Source organism: Hordeum vulgare, chromosome 3H (genome assembly GCF_904849725.1).
Source record: "Hordeum vulgare subsp. vulgare chromosome 3H, MorexV3_pseudomolecules_assembly, whole genome shotgun sequence".
NCBI classification, from domain to species: Eukaryota; Viridiplantae; Streptophyta; class Magnoliopsida; order Poales; family Poaceae; genus Hordeum; species Hordeum vulgare.
Window position 1 is genome coordinate 460,579,569 of NC_058520.1, and position 24,153 is coordinate 460,603,721.

At 50.4% G+C, this 24,153-nt stretch overlaps 1 protein-coding gene across 1 annotated transcript; it reads right to left on the reverse strand.

Annotated features, from left to right (window-relative positions):
* Positions 1-17,547: 17,547 nt before the first annotated feature.
* LOC123440169 (cytidine deaminase 1-like) lies at positions 17,548-19,009 on the reverse strand. The gene has a single exon (XM_045116741.1). The coding sequence runs from the start codon at positions 18,730-18,732 to the stop codon at positions 17,800-17,802; it is 933 nt and encodes a 310-aa protein (XP_044972676.1). The 5' UTR covers positions 18,733-19,009; the 3' UTR covers positions 17,548-17,799.
* Positions 19,010-24,153: the final 5,144 nt, after the last annotated feature.

Sequence of the window (24,153 nt, forward strand, 5' to 3'; positions counted from 1 at the left end):
TGCCCTTGAAGGCGGCGACCGAACCTTTACAAACAAGGTTGGGGCAAACTCCACACAAAGCTTGGAGGCTCCCAACAAGACCACGAAGCTTCACCACAATGGAATGTGGCTCCGAGGTGACCTCAACCGTCTAGGATGCTCAAACACCCAACAGTAACAAGATCCGGAAGGGATTCGTGGGGGAATCAACTTTTCTCTTGGTGGAAGTGTCGATTTAGGCCTTCTCAACCAATCGCTAAAGAATCAACAAGTTCGATTGGCTAGGGAGAGAGATCGGGCACTTTTGAGCTTAGGGAGCAACAATGGAGCTTGGGAGGGTCAAAGGTAGGGTTCCACAGCAAGAAGAACCCCTTATATAGTGGGGGCGGAATCCAACCGTTTTCCCACTCACAACCCGAGCCAGCGGTAGTCAGCGGTACTACTGCTAGCACTCCAGCGGTACTACCGCTGGCTGCAGCGGTACTACCGCTGGGCCCATGGTAGTGCATAAGCACTACCGGGCCAACCACCGCCAAGAAAGTCTTCGCAAAAAGGTCCGTCAAAGTACAACCGCTAGGAAGGCGGTACTAAGCTCCTGGAGCAGTACTACCGCTGACCAGGGGCGGTACTACCGCCAGCACTAGCGGTACTACCGCTAGAGCCAGCGGTACTACCGCTAGGCCCAGCGGTACTACTGCTAGGCACAGCGGTACTACCGCTGAGGGACCATTTGCTTAGATGAGATAAAAACAGGGGCGGGAGCCACTCCAAAGTTGCAGGTAAGGGGAAAGGAGATAAAGTGTGTGCGTGCAAAATTGATTCCACCCAAACCTTTCCACTACGGGTCCCCTCTTAATAGTACGGCGTTCCTATGACTCAAAGCAGGAGAATCGTAGAGTACACCGAGCTTCTGTTCCATGGAAAGAGAGGACGAGTCGTCTTGTGCCGTTGACATGTGTTATCTGAAATCTTAACACACACGATTAGTCCTTTGCGGTACTGTCATCAATCACCAAAATTACTTACGCATAAACTATGCCCTAACAATCTCCCCCTTTTTGGTGGATTGATGACAATACCGGATTTGCACAGTGAATTGCATGTGAACATAAATATAGTGGTATAGAAAAATAAGGAGCATATGACTCAAATCATATGATAGAAATAAATCTCACACTATTTCAAGTCTCACATCACACAAAGCAGAGATAGCAAATAAAAGCAAACCAAGTTTAAAGCAAACACGATAATATAAGCAAAGCTCAAATCTCAAATCCAGCTCCTAGACTCTCTCCCTCTTTGGCACAAGACACCAAAAAGGGGCACACCTAATGACACAGGTGGTCACTCCTCATCCTCATCAGCCCCAGACTCGTCCGTGGCATCCAGATCGTCCTGCTCCTCCTCATTGTCCTCCTCAGACGCCTCCTCCTCTGCATCAGACCACTGATAACCTTGGGCCCGCATCCAAGCAGACTCTAGAGTGATGTCGTCCTCTGAGCCGCTGGAATATCAACATCAAGTGTCCTCAGGACACGCTTGTGCCTCTGACGGTTCTCCTTCTGGGCCACATGAGTCTGATACTGTCCCTTGGCCTACATACAGAAGAGAGTCTTCATTTTATCCTTCAGTTTCACTGCCCAAGATGGCATAGCAGAAGAGTGGGACTAAGACCGGTGCCTCTGTCAGCAGCAGTCTCTGTGTCAGTGTCCATGTGCTGAGACGAAGTGGATGGGTTGGCCCATTTGTCCTTGATGCGGAGCCTGATAGGATCGTGCACAAAGTAATCAGCCTGAAGGTGGAACTCCTCAATCAAATAGACGTCGTGCCACCTCTTGCGAATATAGGCAAACAAGTAGGGCCCGTAGATGGGAACCTTGCGGTTCATGATGCAGTTCCAGAGGTCATTGAACATCACGTCAGTAATATAGAGAGGGGCAGAATCCTTAGTCATAGCCTCCTCACAAAGCAGAAGCATCTCAGCTAGATAACCATGCACCTCGTCAAAGTTGCCAATGCAAGGAAAGAGAGTGTTGCGGAAGATCCGATGCATGATATCCAGATGCTTGGGGAGCACACATTTCTTCACATAAAGTTGCTGCAGCCTGTCCTTGGCGGGGCCCTATTAGTTGAAGCTGGAGCATGAGGACGCGACCCAAGAGGATTGTCAGCTCCCTGAAAGTCGACCTTGAGAAGCTTCATGAATTCTGACCAGGAACCTGTCATCTTCTGAGTACCAGTCATCCAAGTCATGGTGCGCTCTTCATCAGGCGAGAAGTGAACAGTGACATAGAATTGGGCGACAACATCTGGATTAAAGTCGCGGTTGAAGGTAAGGATCTCCTTAAGGCCAAGCTTGTCAATCAAAGAGAGAGCCTCACCAAAGTAATCCGGGTTCTGCTGAAGGTGAGCCAAGTCAATCCACTGAACTAGAACAAACATCTTCTTGAAGTTCTTGATGATGTCGCGATAGACCCTGCACTGATCCCGTGACCAAACATGCTCGATATCCTTGATCTGAGCCTTCTCTTCTACGTAGTGATTTTTGGTGCAGAACCGCAGAAAAACCTTAGGGGGCATAGTGCGAACGTTGACCCCCTTGTCCTTGTGAGCTGCCTTCTTGAAAGACTTCTTTTTGGGTTGCAGACCGGAAGTGGCAGAGCCCTCTGGAGCCTCTTGATTGCGATATTGTTTCGACTGGGTGTCTTGTGGGGGATTCGAGCGGCGAGCACCACCTATGACACACAAGACACACAGCGACAAAGAGCGACAGAAGGAGTCAAGGCAATGAACAAAAAGAGGCATAAAAGTAAACTCACATTGCCAAGAAAATGAAAAGAAGAAAAATATCCTCCTAGCGGTAGTACCGCTACCCCTGGCGGTAGTACCGCTACCCCTAGCGGTAGTACCGCTAGGGGGTTGACTTTCAGAGCTGAATAGGAGAAAAGACCCATAGGAACGACTAGATTGGATTTACGAGGGCCATGGGACTGCATATAATCACTACAAAAACCACCATAGCCCTAAACACATGAGGATCCAAATCACTAATGCTCCTAACCCTAGAACAAGAAAACACCAACCAAGAGAATAAAGGGAGGAGCTTTACCGGAGTCCATGGCACTTGGTGGAGGAAGGAGGAGTGGAGCAAACCCTCCAACTCAACGGAGAGAAGGGGCTCCACAGATAGAGATCCAAATAGGGGGAGTTCGGGGTTGGGGAGGGAAGAGCCACGAGGAAAAAGAAAGAGGGCAGGAAAAAACGGGCTCCCCCTCCTTTATATAGTCCAAGGGGTACGGGCCAGCGGTAGTACCGTTGGGGTCCTGGCGGTTGTACCGCTACCCCTAGCGGTAGTACCGCTGCCTGCAGCGGTAGTACCGCTGGGGTCTTAGCGGTAGTACCGCTCCCCCTGGCAGTAGTACCGCTCTCCCTTGAGACAGCCCTAAAAGTCCTAGTCAGGTCGTGGTAGATTGGGGCCCTGGCGGTAGTACCGCTATCCCGAGCGGTAGTACCGTTGGGTTCCAGGCGGTAGTACCGCTACCCCTGGCGGTAGTACCACTACAAATGGCACAACGAGACATAGGAGATGAGAAAGACGTGGTCAAATGACAAGTCAGTGTAATAAGAAGATAGCACCAGCAAGATATAATGACTCGTCATTTTGTATCCTTTCTTCCATATGAGAGAAAGGTGGGGGCGGTGGCCGAGGCCACCTATGTTTGAGACAAAGGTATGACACCGCCAAGAATTATCCTTGGGTTCATGACCAACGCTCGTCTTTGAAGCACAAGCGCCATTTGGTAATGGCTAAAGTGAAAGACTAGATCAATTTATGCATAATGGAGGGAGGAAGAGTTCATTGAGAGAACAACACTCCCCCTATGTCCATGCCTACATCTAGAACAAGATCGAATGCATTGTGAGGTGCACAGTGCCTAGCTTCAATCCACATTACTTGAATCAATGATATTTAGCTCATGCCTTAACTCCCGGAACCTTGCTTCATCTAGGGTCTTAGTGAAAATATCTGCAAGTTGCTCTTCAGTGTGGATGAAGTGAACCTCAATATCACCAAGCTTTATATGTTCACGAATGAAGTGATGGCGAATATCAATATGCTTGGTTTTGCTATGTTGCACTGGGTTGAGGGAAATCTTGATAGCACTTTGATTGTCACATAGAAGAGGCACTTTGTCACAAGTGACACCGTAATCCTTTAAAGTTTTCCTCATCCATAGCAATTGTGCACAACAACTTGCAGCTGCCACATACTCAGCTTCGGTGGATGATAGTGAGACACAATTCTGCTTCTTTGAAGACCAACTTACCAGTGATCGACCAAGGAATTGGCATCCTCCAGAAGTTGACTTCCTCTCCACACAATCTCCTGCCCAATCTGAGTCCGAATAGCCAACTAGGTTGAAGTTTGCTCCTTTGGGATACCATAGACCAAAGTTTGGGGTATGAGCCAAATATCGAAAGATTCGCTTAACAGCCATATAATGACTTTCTTTTGGTGCGGATTGAAACCGTGCACATATCCCTACACTCAACATAATATCTGGTCTAGATGCACAAAGGTAAAGGAGGGATCCAATCATGGAGCAATATACCTTTTGATCCACTGCTTTACCATTGGGATCACTGTCAAGCTTGCATCTTGTTGGCATGGGGAACTTGACCGGCTTGACATCTTCAAGCTCGAACCGTTTCAGCATGTCTTGAGTGTACTTGGCTTGTTTGATGAAGGTCCCTTCTAGGCCTTGCTTAATCTCGAATCCGAGGAAGAACTTCAACTCTCCCATCATGGACATCTCAAATTTCTCGGTCATTAGTGCAGCAAATTCTTCATTGAAGGAAATGTTAGGAGAACCAAAAATAATATCATCAACATATAGTTGGCATATGAACAAATCCCCTTTAACCCTCTTAGTAAAAAGAGTGGGATCTATCTTCTCAATTTCAAACCCACGATCTTGTAACAACTCAGTAAGATACTCATACCACGCACGTGGGGCTTGTTTAAGGCCATAGAGTGCCTTATTAAGTTTGTACACATGATTGGGGAGCTTGGGATGTTCGAATCCCGGGGGTTGTTTGACATAGACCAACTCATTTAAAGGACCATTAAGAAAGGCACTTTTCACATCCATTTGCTATAATTTGAAATTATGATGAGAAGCAAATGCAAGCAACATGCGGATAGATTCTAGACGAGCAACAGGGGCAAAGGTTTCACCGTAGTCGATACCCTCGACTTGGGAGTAGCCTTGAGCCACCAATCTTGCCTTGTTTCAAATCACAATCCCATTGGCATCTTGCTTGTTTTTGAAAATCCATTTGGTCCCGATGACATTATGTTCCTCCTTTGGTCTTGGCATTAAATCCCAGACTTGGTTACGCTCGAAGTTGTTAAGTTCTTCATGCATGGCCATAAGCCAATCCTCATCATCGAGCGCTTCCTGTACCTGTTGAGGTTCACAATACGAAACAAACGCGTGATGCTCACAATAATTCCAAATCTGTTGACGGGTGGATACTCCCTTTTTTAAACTGCCAAGTACATTCTTCATAAGATGTGACTTGACTCTCAGCTTGTTCGCAATCTTGGCTGCTCGACGCTCCAAGAGTTCTTCATTGGATAACTGGGGAGCATCGACTTGTTTACTTTGCTTGCCCTTGTGTCTTGAACCTCCCTTGGCACCGGCTGTTGGTGCTACAGAAGGGAATTGCGAGACAGTATCCTGATCATCTTGACTTTCTCCTTGAGCAGGTTCACTTGTTTGTCCTTGTACTTGTGGTTGCTCTTGTTCTTGATCTTGTGCTTCTACTTGGTCTGGATCTTGTGGTTGCACTTGATCTTGATCATGAGAAGGTTCGAAACCTTGGGTAAGGGCTTGAATATCATGGGACACATCACCATTGTTGGGCAATTGATCTTGACCTTGAGCTTGTTCATCTTGTTGAGAGTCTTTTCTTTGTTCATCGGAATCGTGTGGGGCTTGTGGGGGTGATGGCTCCACTTGAGTAGAGCATTGTCCTTCTCCTTCGGCCACAAGGGGTTCCTCAATGGGGAGTATTTGACCAATCCCCATTCTTCTTATGGCTTGGGGAGGAATTTCATCACCTACATCACAAAGACCACTTTACTCCACTTGGGAGCCATTATTTTCATCAAACTCCACGTTACACGTCTCCTCAATGAGTCCGGTGGACTTGTTGAGGACACGGTAAGCATGAGAGTTTGTAGCATAACCAACAAAGATGCCCTCATGTGCTCTAGAACCAAATTTAGCTAAACGTGCAACTTTCTTGAGAATGAAACACTTACAACTGAATACCCGGAAGTACTTGAGATTTGGTTTGTTTCCAGTGAGAATCTCATATGGAGTCTTGTTCAAGCCTTTGCGGATATAGAGCCGATTGGACGCATGACATGCTGTGTTGATGGCCTCAGCCCAAAAGTTATATGGAGATTTGAATTCCGCCATCATTGTTCTTGCAGCATCCATCAAGGTCCGGTTCTTCCTTTCTGCCACGCCATTTTGTTGAGGGGTATATGGTGCTGAATATTGATGTTTTATTCCCTCATCACCTAGAAACTCATCCAAGGTGTAGTTCTTGAACTCGGTGCCGTTGTCACTTCTAATCATCAAGATCTTTGCTTCATGTTGACGTTGAGCTTCATTAGCAAAGTTGATGACAGTTTGTTGAGTCTCACTCTTCCTTTTGAAGAAATATACCCAGGTGTATCTTGAGTAGTCATCAACAATCACCAAGCAGTACTTTCTGCCTCCAAGACTATCAAATGATGAAGGACCGAAAAGATCCATATGGAGGAGCTCCAATGGCCTCTTAGTGTAAATGAGAGTCATTGGACGATGAGCAGTTTCATGAATCTTTTCTTCAATGCAGGCACTGCAAGCACGATCTCTAGCAAAACTCACATTTGTTAGTCCACGAATATGGTCCCCTTTTAGAAGACTTTGCAAAGATCTCATATTGACATGAGCTAGTCGGCGATGCCAAAGCCAGCCCACATCAACTTTAGCCATTAAACACGTCGCAGTCTTAGTGGGTCGCTTTGAGAAGTTCACCACATAAAGACCATTTTCGACATATCCAACATAGCTACTTTAAGAGTCTTGCTCCACAGGAGGACCACAGTATCAAGATTAAAGAATGTGGAAAACCCCATAATTGCAAGTTGACGAACCGAAAGTAAATTGTAGGCAAGAGACTCAACAAGCATGACCTTCTCAATAGGTAACTCTTGAGAGATGACCACCTTACCAAATCCCAATACCTTTGATGAGGATGCATCGGCGAATTGGACATGGGTGGGCATAGATGGAGAAGGATGCACATCCACCACTAAGTCCTTGCTTCCGGTCATATGATTTGTTGCTCCACTATCGAGCAACCATGACACCCCACCGGAAGCAAACTCCTGCAATAGATCAAGGCTTGGTTTTAGGTACCCATTTTTAATGGGTCCTTTAATGTTAGAGACAAGGGTCTTAGGAACCCAGATAGCCCATTCAATGGACTCATAGTAAGAACCAACAAATCTGGCATAAACATGCCCATCACTAGCACGACATAAGACATATGAAGAATTCAGTTTGCCGGCTGTGTTAGTAGGAATGGTTTTGCCCTTCTTAACATTACCATCGTCCACCTTGTTCCTGTTCACCTCTTGAGTCCCTTCGCCCTCTTTGACAAAGATGTCCATGAGGGTAGGGGATCCTTTGTTCCTGTTCCTCCTTTTTCCTTTTGACTTGGAGGTAAGTCCAAGTCCCTCCTTTCCTACAACACCCTTTTGATTGCTCAAGAGGTCGTTCAGGCTCTTCTCACCTTGTATGCATGCCACAAGGCCCTTCTCAAGTTTCTCCTTTAACTTGACATTTTCCTCCACAAGATGTACATGCTCACAACAAGGATTAGTTGTACAAGCATTATCAATTAACACAAAGGGAGGACAAGTAGAGATCTCCTTGGTAAGCTTTGCTTGGAGTTGATCATGAGACTCTTTCAGAGAGAAATGAACACCTTTCAAGACCTTGTGAGCCTTGTCAAGTGTGTCAAACTCCACTTTGAGTCTGTCATGGCCAACCCCAAGAGCATACTTCTCAGACTTAAGCATACGAGTAAGAACAGTATCATGATCTAGTTTCTTTTGCATTTTAGCGCAGTCATCGTTGTATGACTCCTCAAGAGCCAAATGAAGAGTGCGCTCCTTTTCTAGAGCAATATATAATTCAGCAATTTCGTCGGCATAGTCACGACTGTGTCCCTGAAGCTCGGAGATGGTCTCCTCATGAGACTCGATGAGGTCATTGGCCTCACCCAGTTGTTCCAGGAGAGCAACAAAGTGCTTCTTGGATTCTCCCTTAATAGTGCACAGAAACTTGTCAAGATCATGCTCATTAAGTTCCCCAACATCACTATCATCAACACAATTTAACAATGAAGGAGCAGTAGCGATGTTGGTCTTAATGATGGGGGTTACCTGATTGATACCTTTTGCCATGAGGCACTTGGTGATGTGGTTCTCGTTGGGGGCGTTGAAGAGAGACACCTTCTTGGGAGGGGGAGTGGCAATAGCAACAGTTGCCGTTGCCACTGTATCATCATCATCATCGGAAGGGTACTCTTCAAGGGCCACCATGCCCTTTGGGTGAGGTTTCTTCACAACGTTGTTCTTGATTGGGAATGACTTGGTTTTGTCTTTGCGAATGAGCTTGCCCCCGTTGTCTTCCCTTTTCTCATAGGGACATTCGGCCACGAAGTGACTCACGTTACCACAGTTATAGCATGTCCTCACTCGTTGCTTGGGTTTGAACCCACTCGAGTTGTTCTTGGTGAAGGTGGGTCTTGAGTTCCTCTTGTTGCCCCAGAATTGCCTTGACGCAAGAGCCATGTGCTCATGATAGGCATACTTCATGTCTTCAGGGCAGCTCTCCTCTTCCTCATCCTCTTCTTCTTCTTCAAAAGTTGCTTTTGCCTTTAACTCAAGGTTGGGTGAAGTTGTCTTTGAGCGAACACAAGCAAGTGCATTGTCAGCTGTCTCGTTCATGATTGATATTGAAATGAATTCATCCAACACCTCACTGGAAGACAAGGAGTGGAAGTCTGGTCGCTGACGAATGACAGATGACATGGCTTTATTGAAAGGCATGATGGTTTTGAGAAACTTGTGCTTGACCCATGTATCATCCACATCCTTGCTCCCATGGTCCTTGAGTGCCACAGCAATAGCAGTCACCCTCCGATAGAGATCACGAGGGTCCTCGTCTTCCTTCATCACAAACTCATCGGCCTTATCAAGTACCACTTCATAGTTGGACCGTTGAATGCTTGAGCTTCCCTTGTACAACACCATAATGTGCTCCCAATAGTCCTTGGCCAAAGTGAAGGGACGCAAGTGAGGAAGATCTTCAGGTGGCACTGCAGACTGAAGAATAAACAAAGCAGAGTGATTATATTGATTGTCCGCATCTTCTCTTGGAGTGAGGTTGCTTGGATCATGGGGATAATATCCTTGCTCGATGATTCTCCAAAAATTTGTTGAGCTGTGATTCAAATGAGACTTAATAGAAAATACCCAGTTAGCAAAATCACCTTTACAAGCTTAGGAGGAGGACCAACAGGATTAAGACGCGGTGTGGGAACCGGTCCTCCATAGATAAGGGTGGTGGAACAAATGCATACGTCCCATTCCCATCATTTTCGAGAGGACGGGAAGGTTGCATACCTTTAGCCATTTCCCTGACGGAATTGGCCTTCGAATCCGTGGTGGTGGGTTTAACCACCAATGCCGGTTTGAGAGAGTTTTTAATTCCCAAAATTAACTCTTTAAGCATGGTCTTGACCTCGTTCGTCATGGACGTCTTGAGTGCGGCCATAGCCGTATTCAAGTCGTCCCTTGTGATCGAAGTCAAGTCCATGCCCTCGGTTTGTGCACGGGGAATTCCCCCATCATCTTCCATACTCTTCGGGTGGTTAAACCCTTAATAAAGAGTGACTAGAGGGGGGGGTGAATAGGCAACAACCACTTTTTAATTAATCTTAGCAAGTTAGGGTAAGCAACATACGGGTTCACAAAAATAACAACAATGGGGTGAACCTATATGAAGCTAACAACAAGAACTACTATGACAAGTAAGAGATAGACAACAACATAAGCATACACGAAGTAAAGGTTAGAGATAACTACAAGTGGAACCAATGAAGACGAGGATGTGTTACCAAAGTTCCTTCCCTTTGACAGGAATTACGTCTCCGTTGGAGCGGTGTGGAGGCACAACACAATGCTCCCCAATAAGCCACTAGGGCCACCGTATTCTCCTCACGCCCTGACACGATACAAGGTACCATGATTCCACTATAGGTGCCCTTGAAGGCGGCGACCGAACCTTTACAAACAAGGTTGGGGAAAACTCCACACAAAGCTTGTAGGCTCCCAACAAGACCACGAAGCTTCACCACAATGGAATGTGGCTCCGAGGTGACCTCAACCGTCTAGGATGCTCAAACACCCAACAGTAACAAGATTCGCAAGGGATTGGTGGGGGAATCAACTTTTCTCTTGGTGGAAGTGTAGATCTAGGCCTTCTCAACCAATCGCTAAAGAATCAACAAGTTTGATTGGCTAGGGAGAGAGATCGGACACTTTTCAGCTTAGGGAGCAACAATGGAGCTTGGGAGGGTCAAAGGTAGGGTTCCACACCAAGAAGAACCCCTTATATAGTGGGGGGGAATCCAACCGTTTTCCCACTCACAGCCCGAGCCTAGCGGTACTACCGCTCGCCGCAGCGGTACTACCGCTGGCACTCCAGCGGTACTACCGCTGGCTGTAGCGGTACTACCGCTGGCACCCCAGCGGTACTACCGGGCCAACCACCGCCAAGAAAGTCTTCGCAAAAAGGTTCGTCGAAGTACAACCGCTAGGAAGGCGGTACTAAGCTCCTGGAGCGGTACTACCGCTGACCAGGGGCGGTACTACCGCTCAGGGACCATTTGCTTAGATGAGATAAAAACAGAGGCGGGAGCCACTCCAAAGTTGCAGGTAAGGGGAAAGGAGATAAAGTGTGTGCGTGCAAAATTGATTCCACCGAAACTTTTCCACTACGGGTCCCCTCTTAATAGTACGGTGTTCCTATGACTCAAAGCAGGAGAATCGTAGAGTACACCGAGCTTCTGTTCCATGGAAAGAGGGGGCGAGTCATCTTGTGCCGTTGACATGTGTTATCTGAAATCTTAACACACACGATTAGTCCTTTGCGGTACTATCATCAATCACCAAAATTACTTAGGCATAAACTATGCCCTAACACTAATCCAGCAAGGCCACCCGACGTGTCGACGATCCCGATAGGAGCCGCGTATCTCGTTCTCAGGACACGACGGATAAGCGAAGCTTACGGTGGCCTGATAGAAATCTCTCGAGTTGCCCCGGGTTGGCCCCGCACGATGCTCTGTTTTGGACCAGCACCATCAGCACTGGCCCCCCTGTATTATGTGAAATTACTCCTCGGGTTCATGACGCCCTATGCTTTCACTATTAACAAAAATTATTATGTTGGGCAAATGTAGTACTAATGTTGGGCCTTGCCAGACCAGCTTTAATCTAAAACGAATCATCAAGGGGGGTCCCCATAACAACCCCGATCGTGTTAGGAGCGCTCAATTGTGGAACATAACACCGTAGCCGAAACTAAGGGGGCAAAGGTGGAACAAAACTCCAGGCTAGAAAGGCCAAGCCTTCCACCTTTCACCAAGTATATAGGTGCATTAAAATAAATAGCATTAATATGATGATATAACAAGGAACCCATGTTTTCACATGGAAGCAACTACACCTGCAACTAGCAACGCTAACAACATGGTTAAGCAAGCAGTAACATAGCCAAACAGTGGTTTGCTAGGTCGATCAAGTTGAAGGTTATCATGTCATTTTTGAGAGGCCGATATTTAACATGTGGTAGGCAACGAGACATAATCGATAGCATCGAAATAACTAGCATGGCAATGATAGTAATGGTATCTGGGGAAATGGTCATCTTACCTGAGATCTCGCTTGGAAGAACAACAACTCCGAGAAGTAGTCGAACCGATGTAGTCGAACGGTCCCCACATTCCGACACGCTTGCGGAACTCTATCGAGACGGAGCAAACTGGACACAAACATCAACACAGATATTCACCACACGATGCACAACATGATGCACAACCTACTATGATGCATGATCAGATCAATGATGCAAGGGATGACATGGCAATTCACCTCAGACAAACACTACACATTAAGTGAAGCTCGATATGCAACGAGTTGCATATCGACGAAACTCCACATTTAATTGTTTAGTCCACTCCCGTTAATTTACACGGCAATATTTAATTGCTGTTATCATGGCAAGGGGTGAAGCGGGTGATTCTACATGTCCTCCTAGTCGATTAACACTCGGAGCAAAGATCGGAGCTACGTTACAAGAGACATGCAACACAAGATATCATGCCATGAATGCGTCATGCATGCAAGTTCAAACATCACGGGCAAGAAGAAAAAGAAACAGGTGTCGCCACGGTGAGCGAGAGGGAACCATGGCGGCAAAACGGAAACGAAGCCACGACAATGTTCCTATCCCGATACTCAACGAGATGTCGGTGCCACGAACTGGAAACGTGTGCGGGACAAGCCAAATAAAGATGGGTTGATCCCGGTTACCGGGTTCCCATGTGTAGGGGTCGCAACAAAAGAGGAACATGTGCAACGGGCAACATAATGCGCAAACATACGATACATCTCATACAACATATGCATTCGTTTCACGACAACGTCCCCTCGGTATACCTTCGAAGTGTGCATATCTGATCGGATCGGTTCGGTGAAGGAGACCTACGATCGTCGTGGTCGTCGTGGAATCTCCGGTCTCGTCGACGGTAGTCGTTCGCTTGGCGTCGGTTCACGGGTCTTCGGCGACGGTAGTCAAACACGTTCCCACGGGTCGTCGAGGACGGCGAACTTGTCGACGAACCATGGCGGGCGGGGATGGTGCACACAGCCTTCAGCGACGGTAACCAGCGACACAACAGCAACACCGCAGGCAGCAACTAACAGCAAGCTACGGTGACACAACTGCAACACCGGCGGCATTCAACTAACAGCAAGCTACGGCGACACAACAGCATGGCAAACTAGCACAATCTAGCAACAGCTACCTTGCAGCCTACCAACTAACTAGCACAAGCAACAGCAAACATCTAAAGCAAGCAACAACTAAGCAGACTACGCCACCTAGCAGCAACTAGTAGCAGCCGGCAGCAGCACAACTAGCAGCAATAGCAAGCAAGCAGCAGCAAGGCAATAGCACGGCAACGCAACAACAACAAGAGCATCTGCATGCAGCAAGCTAGCAGCCTAGCACTAAGCACGATAGCAGCTACTAGCAAGCAACGACAACAAACATCTGCAGGCAAGCAGCATAGCAACACAAGCAGGCAAGCACAAGCCAAGCTAGCAAGCTCAGCCAGCACCAAGCACCAGCATCAGCAACTACAACAGAGCGGCAGGCACAGCGGCACAGATCGGCTAGCAACAAGCTAGCAGATAGCTAGCATGGTAACATCAGGCACACACAGCGGCAGGCAGTAGCCACGGCAGTAGGCACGAGCTAGCAAGATGCGGCAAGACAGCAAGGCATCAACAGCTATAGCAGCACAACAACAGCGGCAACACGCACGGCAAGCTAGCTTGGCAGGAGGAGCAGCATGCAAAAAAAATGGCTAGAAGGGGAGAGCACAGGGCGGCAGGGCGGCGAGCACCGGCGGGCGCGGGGAATGGCGAGCTCGGCAGGGCGAGGGGTTGGAGAGGGGTGAGGCCGAGGCATCGGTGGGCACAGCGCGGGGCACGACCTGGGAGCCGAGAGGGGGCGACCTGGCAGGACGGCGGCGCGGCCATGGCGAGGCGGACGAGCATGGCGGCGCGCGGGAGGTGCGGGAGACGGCGCGGCGCGGGAGGCCAGGGGCGAACGCCATGGCGGCGGCCGCGCGAGGACGGTGCAGGCGGGGCTGGTGGCGACCACGGGCTGTGCGCGGGGGGGGGGAGCTGCTGGCGGCGGGGAGGCGAGCACGACTCCGGCAACCTAGGGCAAGCAGGGGGGCGCGACACTACGGGAGGAGAGCGAAGGTAGGATCGGGCAGGAGAGGGAGAAGACGCTCGGGAAGAAGGGGATCGGGAGAGGAGCACGGGGACGAGGGGCTGAGGAGGCTGCGCTAGGGCAGGGGGGAACTTGGGCCTGGGCCTGGCTCCCTCTCCCTCTCACTTGTTAGTCTTTAAAAAAAACAGGAAAACTCCAACAAAAGAAAAGGGTTTAAACAACAATAAAAGAAAAAGAATTTACTACTTTAAAACAAACCCCGACTATAAAATAGATTGGGCCTCTTTTAACGAATAAAATAAAACCTTTTGAAGAATAACATAAAACCCTTTTTTTGAAATAAAATAAACCCCTTTTATAAATAAAAGGGTCTCTAGTTTTAAAAATAACAAAAGGGAAAAAAATAAAGCAAACCCAAGGGGTTGCCCCCACATTTAATAAAAGGATTTAAAAGAAGACGAACCTTTTTTTAAATAGGGGTTAAAACGAAAACTTTAGCAAAACCACAAAAATGAAATAAGAGGGGAGAGAAGGGGAGTTATTATGGCACTTGAGGCACACACACTCAAAACACCACACGCAACAGATGATGCAAGATGCCATGCATGGTGCCATGATGCAAACTACATGATGATGCAACGAACGAAATAACACACGACGGAAACGGAGTAGAAGGGGAATCTTCTCGAACGTCGGCATCGGGCTGTCACAGCGCCTCTGATCAGGGCGAATAGATCAAGGCCCGGTGGGCCGTTGGGCCCACGCGGTGAGAGATCAACCTAACAACACGTAGTAGGTGGGGTGGAATCTTGAATTCCTTTGCCCGGGCGCTCCCGAACGAGAGCGGGCTCACAGCATGCGGCTTGTTGATAGCGTGGGGATCACCGCGTGTTGTTGCAACAGGAACACTTATTCCTACATTGTCGGCGTTGATTAGATGACCTTGTGGCTGTTACGCGGCCGACGCCCATGGTCGATGCAGGGGGCGTCCGCCGGAGCCATCTCGACGTCGGAGAAGACGAGCCTCTCACGCACAGGCCCTCGCGCCGCGTCGCCCAACCCCTCCTTCAACCGTCCCCCATCCCGCCTGTTCTTTGGGTTCTTGGGGAACTCTTTGCCGAAGTGCCCGGGGAGCTTGCAGATGATGCAGCGGAGCGGGTCGCGATAGTCTACTCTACGGTGGCGCGTGCTAAGACAGCAGAAGCAGAGCCCCTTGAATCGGCTTAAGAAGGCAGCGGGACTCGGCGAGTCCCCGTGATCAAGATGTTGTCGGGGGCCAATCTTGCAAGGCATCGCCCTCGGATCCGCGTTGAGGCGCTTGCTCTTGGGGGATTGATGGCGCATTCATCCTTCTTCAATGTCGTTGGATCCATCTGTTGCCTGAAATGAAGGGGGAGGGGCGTACCACGATGGATTGAAGCTTGTGTTTCCTCGGCAGCGGGGGCGATTCTTGATTCGCCGATCCTTCAGGCCTTGTTCGGTTCCTTCCCAATTGAAGGGGTTTCGAGGGGATCGAGAGGGATTAAATCCCCTGCAAGTCAAATTCCATCTCAATCCCCTTCAATCCCCTCCAATCCCCTCTTGCTGGGATTAACCGAACAAGCCCTGAGAGATCTCCTCCGTGGGGGCCGGGCCCCGGCACAGGAAACGCAGCGATGACCCGCGCCCGCTGCGAGCTGCTTGGGAGGACGCACCCCGCACAATGAACGGACCGGAGGTTAGATCTGGCCCTCAGTCGCACTGATTGTGCGGCGCCGCATGCGCGTGATCTCGGGGTGACAGGGGAGGCGGCGCGGTCATGAGGGCCGGGCAGGAGTAGCAGGGGGCGTGCGACCCCGGGTTGGTGGCCGCCACGGCCTGAGTGGCCAGCGGGAGGGGGCTAGGGGGAGCTCAGCTCAGCTCCTGTGGTATTACTTAAATTTCCAAAACCATATTTCCGTTTCCATGCATGTAGGTCGTTTTAAATTTCCCAGATCTCTTTACCTTCATGATCGTTTAAGAGGTATATTTACTAAGTTCGACTGTAGATTTGCTCTTAGGTGGCACATGATTTTCCTATAAACCTGCCGGTCATGAGAGTCTTCGCATTGGCGTGCAGGTACGGCGAGCCAGTATTCCTCTTAGCTGTTGTCAGCCGTGGTGAACACAAATACAGGAAAGGTATCACCCCAAAAAGAAAAAGAAAAAGAAAAAGAAAAAGAAAAAAGAAACAGGAAAGGGATATGCTTCGCTGATGTCCTGTCCTACCTACTGAAGCGCAGCTTCCACTCTGAGCCGTCCATGGCTACGGGACAAGCAAGAACGACGACAGTACATTTTTAGCTAGGCCTGCTATTTATACCGACGTGACGGCTGATTAGATCAAAGATCACGATTGCTTTAAATAGTAGCCAGTTGCTTCATTTTATCAAGCCGCTGAACAACCGGCACAGGATGTATCCGTCTGCTCTGAAAGAATTCTTGAGCACTGCAACTGCAAGAGAGTTCACCACGGAACGAACTCCGGCTCATACGTGCAGTCGTGTCGAAATACCTCGGCTGCAGGACTATGCCCGGCGACAGAAACATGCTTGGCGTTTGCTTGGCTTGGTTGCATAGTCGGCTCAAGCTGTCGAGCACAAGCTTACCGCTTACATAGCCATCGGAAAGCGACCAGTGGCCTGGGTTTGGACGCAGAACCACTTGGGTCCGTCAGGACAAGGACGCTGAACACAACCGAGATCGATCAAAGACGGGATCGCCGTCAAAATCCGGTGGCTGCTAATTTATGTATTTATTTAACAATGGTTTGCCGTGACTGACTTATTAACGCAGCGCTCGTAACACCATCGCTATCTATGCACAGGTTTGTTGTTTTTCTCCTCTTGCGTTTGTTTATAACAATGTTATTAAGTATCAGGGGTGGTCAGCAACCCACTTTCTTCCGGCAAAATGATATCAGAATTGCTAGGATATTCCTATAAGACTGACTTGACTATGATTGTATGATTGCGCTTTGCGTCATCTAATCGGGGATAGACTTGGGCTGTGATTGCACGTTTGGAGTCTACCTAATCTGTCGCTAATCTACATACGCCCTTGCTTTACTCCGTGGCAACCAACTGCCTACAGCTCAGCCCCACCAAGAGAAGTTCGTAAAGCGATCCATGGATCGATCATGTGTTTGAGGCTTGCAAGGAACAAGCGGCCCCATTGCCTGATTGGCTGGATGGATAATCAGCGGTCCGGCGGTGCGTGCAGCACGAGCTCCTTCATTCTATCTATTTTTTATGTTTCCTATTTCAGTTTTCTACTGTAGTAAAGTGTCATGAGCTGTAGTGTGTAATTCGTTCAAGCAACGACGTAGAGCAAGAGACGGGGAAGGAGAAGCATCCAGGAAATACTTCACCTGTTTAATACGGCATCGTTCAGATAATTTTTACTTCTATTTTTTTCTCGTAATAATACACACATGAACACAAGAAGTGGTAAGTAGGAGTAGGTCCCAACTCTGGGTGTCCGATCGGCGGATCCCGAGCCCCGTGTGGAATTTACAGCTCACCCATCTGCACAAAAGATTATTTTCTCGTCGTATTATTATTCTTGAAGATTATGAACATTATCTCGTTGGATCTCGCGGCCTGCTCTCCCCACCCCAGAGAGGGTCCGGAGGCGCGCATCACACATCGGACGACCTGTATTTGTACACGTGGAAGCTCGCCTGCGGCGCCACAGCGGCCAGGAAGAACCTGGCCGTCGCCTCCTGCGCCGCCACCGCCCCCTCCTTCTCCACCAGCGCCGCCGCCACCACGTCCCCGGCGGGGCCTCCTCCCCCGGCGACCATCGCAATGATGGCCGTCTGCACGGGGCCCAGCGTCGGGTTGTACGCCGCGGACTCCAGGCAGCCCCCGGCGTACACGTTCCCTTCCCCGTCCGCCACCGCGAACCCCGACGGGCACCCGCTGTACGGCGCGTGCGCCGCGCGCGCCGCCGCCTCCGCGGCGTCCTTCAGGCGCCCCTCCAGGTCGCCGGCGGCGAAGCCATTGGCGACGGCGTCGACGGGATCGCCGAGGCGGTTGTCGTGCCGCTCGAGGACGAGGGGGGCGTCCTTGGGGAGGAGGTCGTGGGGGCCGAAGGGGCGGGGCAGGAGCGACGCCAGCGTGCGCCACTCGGCCGCGCAGCCGTCGGCGGCGTCGGAGGTCACCAGGATGCGGATCCCGGCGGCGCCGCGGATCTCCTGGAGGAACTGCCGGCAGTGGCCGCAGGGCATGTGGGAGACGGCGATGGCGCGGAGCGCGGGCTCCCCGGCGGCAGCGGCGTTGGCGATGAGGAACTGCTCGGCGTGGACCGCCTGGGAGAGAGGGGCGCCCAGGAACTCGAGGTTCACGCCGGCGTAGACGCGTCCGCTCTCGCCAAGCCCGACGGCGCCCACGGGGAACCGCGAGATCGGGGGGCGCGCCCGCAGCATAGCCGAAGGGATCAGCAGGGGCAGCAGGTCCTCCACCGTCGCTACCCCGGCTGCCGCGGCCGCGCGCTCCGCCTCGTCGGCGCTCATCACAAATCCTGGCAGCTCGACAGCCTCGGGCTTCGTCGTCATCTTCTCCTCCCCCATTGCTCAGATCTAACTAGAAACTACGTTGTCAATCTATGATTTTTTTTTCCTCTACCCTGTAATCGTGCCTCGCCGCTTGAGATGGAGAGAGCGCTTGGATGTTTCCTCAAAGAGTGGAGGAGAGGACGAGCGGGGGAGGGGGGAACTTGATGGTGGTAGCGTGTGGGTATTTATAACGGACACACATCCGTGTGCTTTGTTGCTGTTGTTTTTCTCTTGTGCAGGGCTTTGCTTCTTTTCTCTTCTTTTCAGTCCTACACAAAAGCATCTAGCTTAAGAGCATCCAGCCGCGCCCTCCAACAGACTCCAGCCCGCGTTTTTTCCCATCCGCACAAAAAATTTCTTTCAGGACATCGATTTTCATCAGTTCGGTTCATATTTTTGCCCTGCCATCTTGCCGAATCCAGTGCATTGGGGCAATTGGGGGCTCCAGCAGAAGGAAAAACAACGCGTGGGTCATTATTGTCATGCGGAAAACGTTTTTTCTATCTCCAGATTTCGTTCCCGCGTGCACTACATTTTCGTCGCTGTGCCGATCCCGGCGCCGCCCACCTGCCTACCGTCACTAGAAAGGCCAGCTCCCCGGCGAGAAAGAAAGGGTTCGCCGCGACATCGCCCCCTGCTTCTGGTAGAGCTTTTCCGGCGCTCCGGCCACACAAGAGGGGATACGGGCGGCTGCGCGCCCACCATGCTCGCCAGGTCTTCGGCGATTTGTCTCGGAGATGGACTTCGACGACGAGGAGGCGCTCGCGATGCTCCTGGAGGAGGAAGCTGATACCGATGCCTAGGACGAAGAGCACCTTATGGTCCTCGCCGCTCTGGCCGGCCTGTTCGTGAGCAACGCAAAGCCGCGACGAGGTGGCTCGACGCGGGGCCGGCTGGAGGCAAAGCAGAGGCATCGACTCGAAGGCTATTGTTTGCTCTACTCCGATGCTCCAATGCACAACGAGAAAGTATTTCGGCGCCATTATCGTATGAGTCGGAAGCTCTTACTGAGGATTGTGAATTCCATCAGGGATTTCGACAGTTACTTCAAGTGCAAGAAGGATTGCACGAGCACACTTGGATTCACCTCACTTTAGAAGTGCACGACAGGTATGAGGATGCTTGCATATGGAGCTCCCGGCGATGCTCATAAATACTGTGGACGCATGGCCGAGTCCACCACCATTGAGTGTTTGTATAGGTTTTGTAGGGCAGTGGCGGTAGTGTTTGGACCTCAATACTTGCGATCACCCAATGTTGAAGACACTCCTCAGATCCTAGCACAGAATGCAGCAAGAGGATTTCCTGGGATGCTTGAAAGTATCGACTGCATGCATTGAAAATGGAAAAACTGTCCATTTGCTTGGCAGGGGATGTACAAAGGCGCTAAAGGCGCTTGTAGTGTAGTACTTGAGGCAGTGGCCACACATGACCTCTGGATTTGGCACTCCTTCTTTGATATGCCAAGAACTCATAATGTCATCAACGTACTGCAGTCCTCGAATGTCTTTGCCAAGCTTGTTGAAGGTCATGTTCCTCCGATGAACTTTGAGGTCAATGGGCACCACTACACCATGGATACTACCTAGCGGATGGCATCTATCCGAGATGGTCCACATTTGTGAAGACTATTTCAAACCCTGAAGCAGGAGGCAAGAACTCCTACTTTGCCAAGTGTCAAGAGATTTGCAGGAAGGGTGTCAAGCGGGCATTTGGTGTGCTCCAATCTCGATTTGTTGTTGTCCGGTACCCCGCTCAGACCTGGTCGAAAGATCAAATGTGGGAAGTCATGAATTGTTGTGCCATCCTGCACATCATGATCGTTGAGAGCGAGCAGGAAGAGTTAGTGTTTGACACTGAACCGTATGGCAACCAGGGTCCTCTTGCCCAAGTTGATCACTAGCTACCAGCAACCTGGAATGCCTTCCTCAACATGCATCAGGAGATCCGAGACCCACAGGTGCATCAACAACTGGAGCATGATTTGGTGGAGCACCTATGGAGGCTCAAGGGCAAGCCTAGCTTATGAGTTTTTATTTGTTGAACTATTTTGATTTGTATTGATTTATGTGATGAACTATGTGATAAAAATAAGCATCTATTAAACTTGCACCGAAGAACACCGAATATGGGCCAAAATTGGTCCGATTTTACACCGAAAGTGAGCCAATTTGCGCCTAAAGTGGGCCAAAATCGGCGGCTGGGGGCGACCTCGGGGGGGGGGGGGGGGGTGGACTAGGAACCCGAGCCCCCTCACATCTTTTTTTGCGCCGGCGCGCCCCCAAGCGGCGCGAGTTCTAGCCCCTGGGGGGCGAATGGCTAGAAATGCTCTAATACGCAAAATGCTCCTTATACATCTGGATTGTCCAATGACCGGCCTAAAATATGAAGCCGCACCCGTTATACCAGTTATATACGTCTGACTGATCGCCCCCATCATACCTGGTTCATATTTGGCGTGAAAATAGAGAGGTTTGGATGAGCATGGGCGTGTCTTCCACCTCGGATCCGACCCACGCCGGGCCCACGACCCACGAGGGCGCCAACGGCTCCCCCGGGGATTGATCGTCATTGGAGTTGATGGGCCAGCCGGACGCCGCGGCGTATGGTGTCCCGTGATGCCGCTTTGGGTCCGGCGCTAGTTGGCGTGCGCCACGTGTGGCCAAGTCTTGGGCAACGGGCCCGCCACTACGTGTGCGACGAGCCTCCGCCGTAGGCCTAGCCTGCCAGGCCTCAGCTCATGAGTGGGATCTTTTGCGGATGCGGGCCGCTGGTTGGGATCTCCGTGCGATTAATGCGCACGTGCATCGTGAGTTAGTGGGGGCGTGGGCGTAATTGATCCCATGGCCCACGTCTTCTAGAGGCTTTAAAAGGGGAGGAGAGGTCAAGGCCACAAACACCTCCTCGCTCCTCGTCTCCACCTTGCGCTAGCATCGAATCGGAGCTCGCCGTCGTTCACCCTTCCTCCTCGCGCCCGCCGCCACCTCACCTCCCTCCAGGTGCCCCCAGCGCTCATAGCCGCCTTTCCTCCCTCCACGTGCACATGCCGCTTCCCTGCGGTCGATACACTGGGGGCTTCTTCTCGAACTTCTTCTTCTTCGCCCCGCCGTTGACGAACACATAGATGGTTGCGCCGCTCGCCGGCTTGTGGGAGGTCTCCATGATCACGGAGGATCACATCGACTACCTTCGACGGATGCACAGGATCCGGTCAGAGGAGCGTGTCGAGGCTTGCGTGCCGGGGAACGAGCGCGTGCCGGAGCCACACCCCAGCGAGCGCATGGTGTTCGGTACGCACTTCAACGTCGGCTTGGGCTGTTGGTGAGCCTCTTCATGGCTCGAGATGCATCATCTCAGGCCCAATTCAGTTTTGTACCTCGCGTGCTTCACCATGTTGTGTGAGGGGTATCTAGTCTTCTGGCCCTTTTCTTCTTTGTTCCTTTCGTTCTTCCATTTTCCCGAATAGAAGAATGAGGAGGTGCCCTACTCCTGCGGCAGCACAGTGGTGTATGCCCGTTGGAGTGCGCTCTTACCGTGCATGATGCTGGTTGAATCCTTCAAGAAGTGGTAGCGGTCGTTTTTCTACGTCCACAACGTCGTGGAAGGGAGAGACTGGGTCAACCTCCCGCCGTTCACTGACGAGCCGCCCTGTTGGGGAACGTCGCATGGGAAACAAAAATTTTCCTACGTGCACGAAGACCTATCATGGTGATGTCCATCTACGAGAGGGGATGAGTGATCTACGTACCCTTGTAGATCGTACAGCAGAAGCGTTAGTGAACGCGGTTGATGTAGTGGAACGTCCTCACGTCCCTCGATCCGCCCCGCGAACAATCCCGCGATCAGTCCCACGATCTAGTACCGAACGGACGGCACCTCCGCGTTCAGCACACGTACAGCTCGATGATGATCTCGGCCTTCTTGATCCAGCAAGAGAGACGGAGAGGTAGAAGAGTTCTCCGGCAGCGTGACGGCGCTCCGGAGGTTGGTGATGACCTTGTCTCAGCAGGGCTCCGCCCGAGCTCCGCAGAAACGCGATCTAGAGGAAAAACCGTGGAGGTATGTGGTCGGGCTGCCGTGGAAAAGTCGTCTCAAATCAGCCCCAAAACCTCCGTATATATAGGTGGGAGGGAGGGGACCTTGCCTTGGGGCTCAAGGAGCCCCAAGGGGGTCGGCTGAGTCCAAGGGGGGAGGACTCCCCCCCAAACCGAGTTGGACTTGGTTTGGTGGGTGGGAGTCCTTCCCTTCCTTCCCACCTCCTTTTTTTTTCTTTCTCTTTGATTTTTATCTCTATGGCGCATAGGGCCCTTTTGGGCTGTCCCACCAGCCCACTAAGGGCTGGTGCGCCACCCTTATGGCCTATGGGCTTCCCCGGGGTGGGTTGCCTCCTCGGTGAACTTCCGGAACCCATTCGTCATTCCCGGTAACTCCAAAAAACCTTCCGGTAATCAAATGAGGTCATCCTATATATTAATCTTCGTTTCCGGACTATTCCGGAAACACTCGTGACGTCCGTGATCTCATCCGGGACTCCGAACAACATTCGGTAACCAACCATATAACTCAAATACGCATAAAACAACGTCGAACCTTAAGTGTGCAGACCCTGCGGGTTCGTGAACTATGTAGACATGACCCGAGAGACTCCTCGGTCAATATCCAATAGCGGGACCTGGATGCCCATATTGGATCCTACATATTCTACGAAGATCTTATCGTTTGAACCTCAGTGCCAAGGATTCATATAATCCCGTATGTCATTCCCTTTGTCCTTCGGTATGTTACTTGCCCGAGATTCGATCGTCAGTATGCACATACCTATTTCAATCTCGTTTACCGGCAAGTCTCTTTACTCGTTTCGTAATACAAGATCCCGTAACTTACACTAAGTCACATTGCTTGCAAGGCTTGTGTGTGATGTTGTATTACCGAGTGGGCCCCGAGATACCTCTCCGTCACACGGAGTGACAAATCCCAGTCTCGATCCATACTAACTCAACGAACACCTTCGGAGATACCTGTAGAGCATCTTTATAGTCACCCAGTTACGTTGCGATGTTTGATACACACAAAGCATTCCTCCGGTGTCCGTGAGTTATATGATCTCATGGTCATAGGAACAAATACTTGACACGCAGAAAACAGTAGCAACAAAATGACACGATCAACATGCTACGTCTATTAGTTTGGGTCTAGTCCATCACATGATTCTCCTAATGATGTGATCCCGTTATCAAGTGACAACACTTGCCTATGGCCAGGAAACCTTGACCATCTTTGATCAACGAGCTAGTCAACTAGAGGCTTTACTAGGGACAGTGTTTTGTCTATGTATCCACACAAGTATTGTGTTTCCAATCAATACAATTATAGCATGGATAATAAACGATTATCATGAACTAAGAAATATAATAATAACTAATTTATTATTGCCTC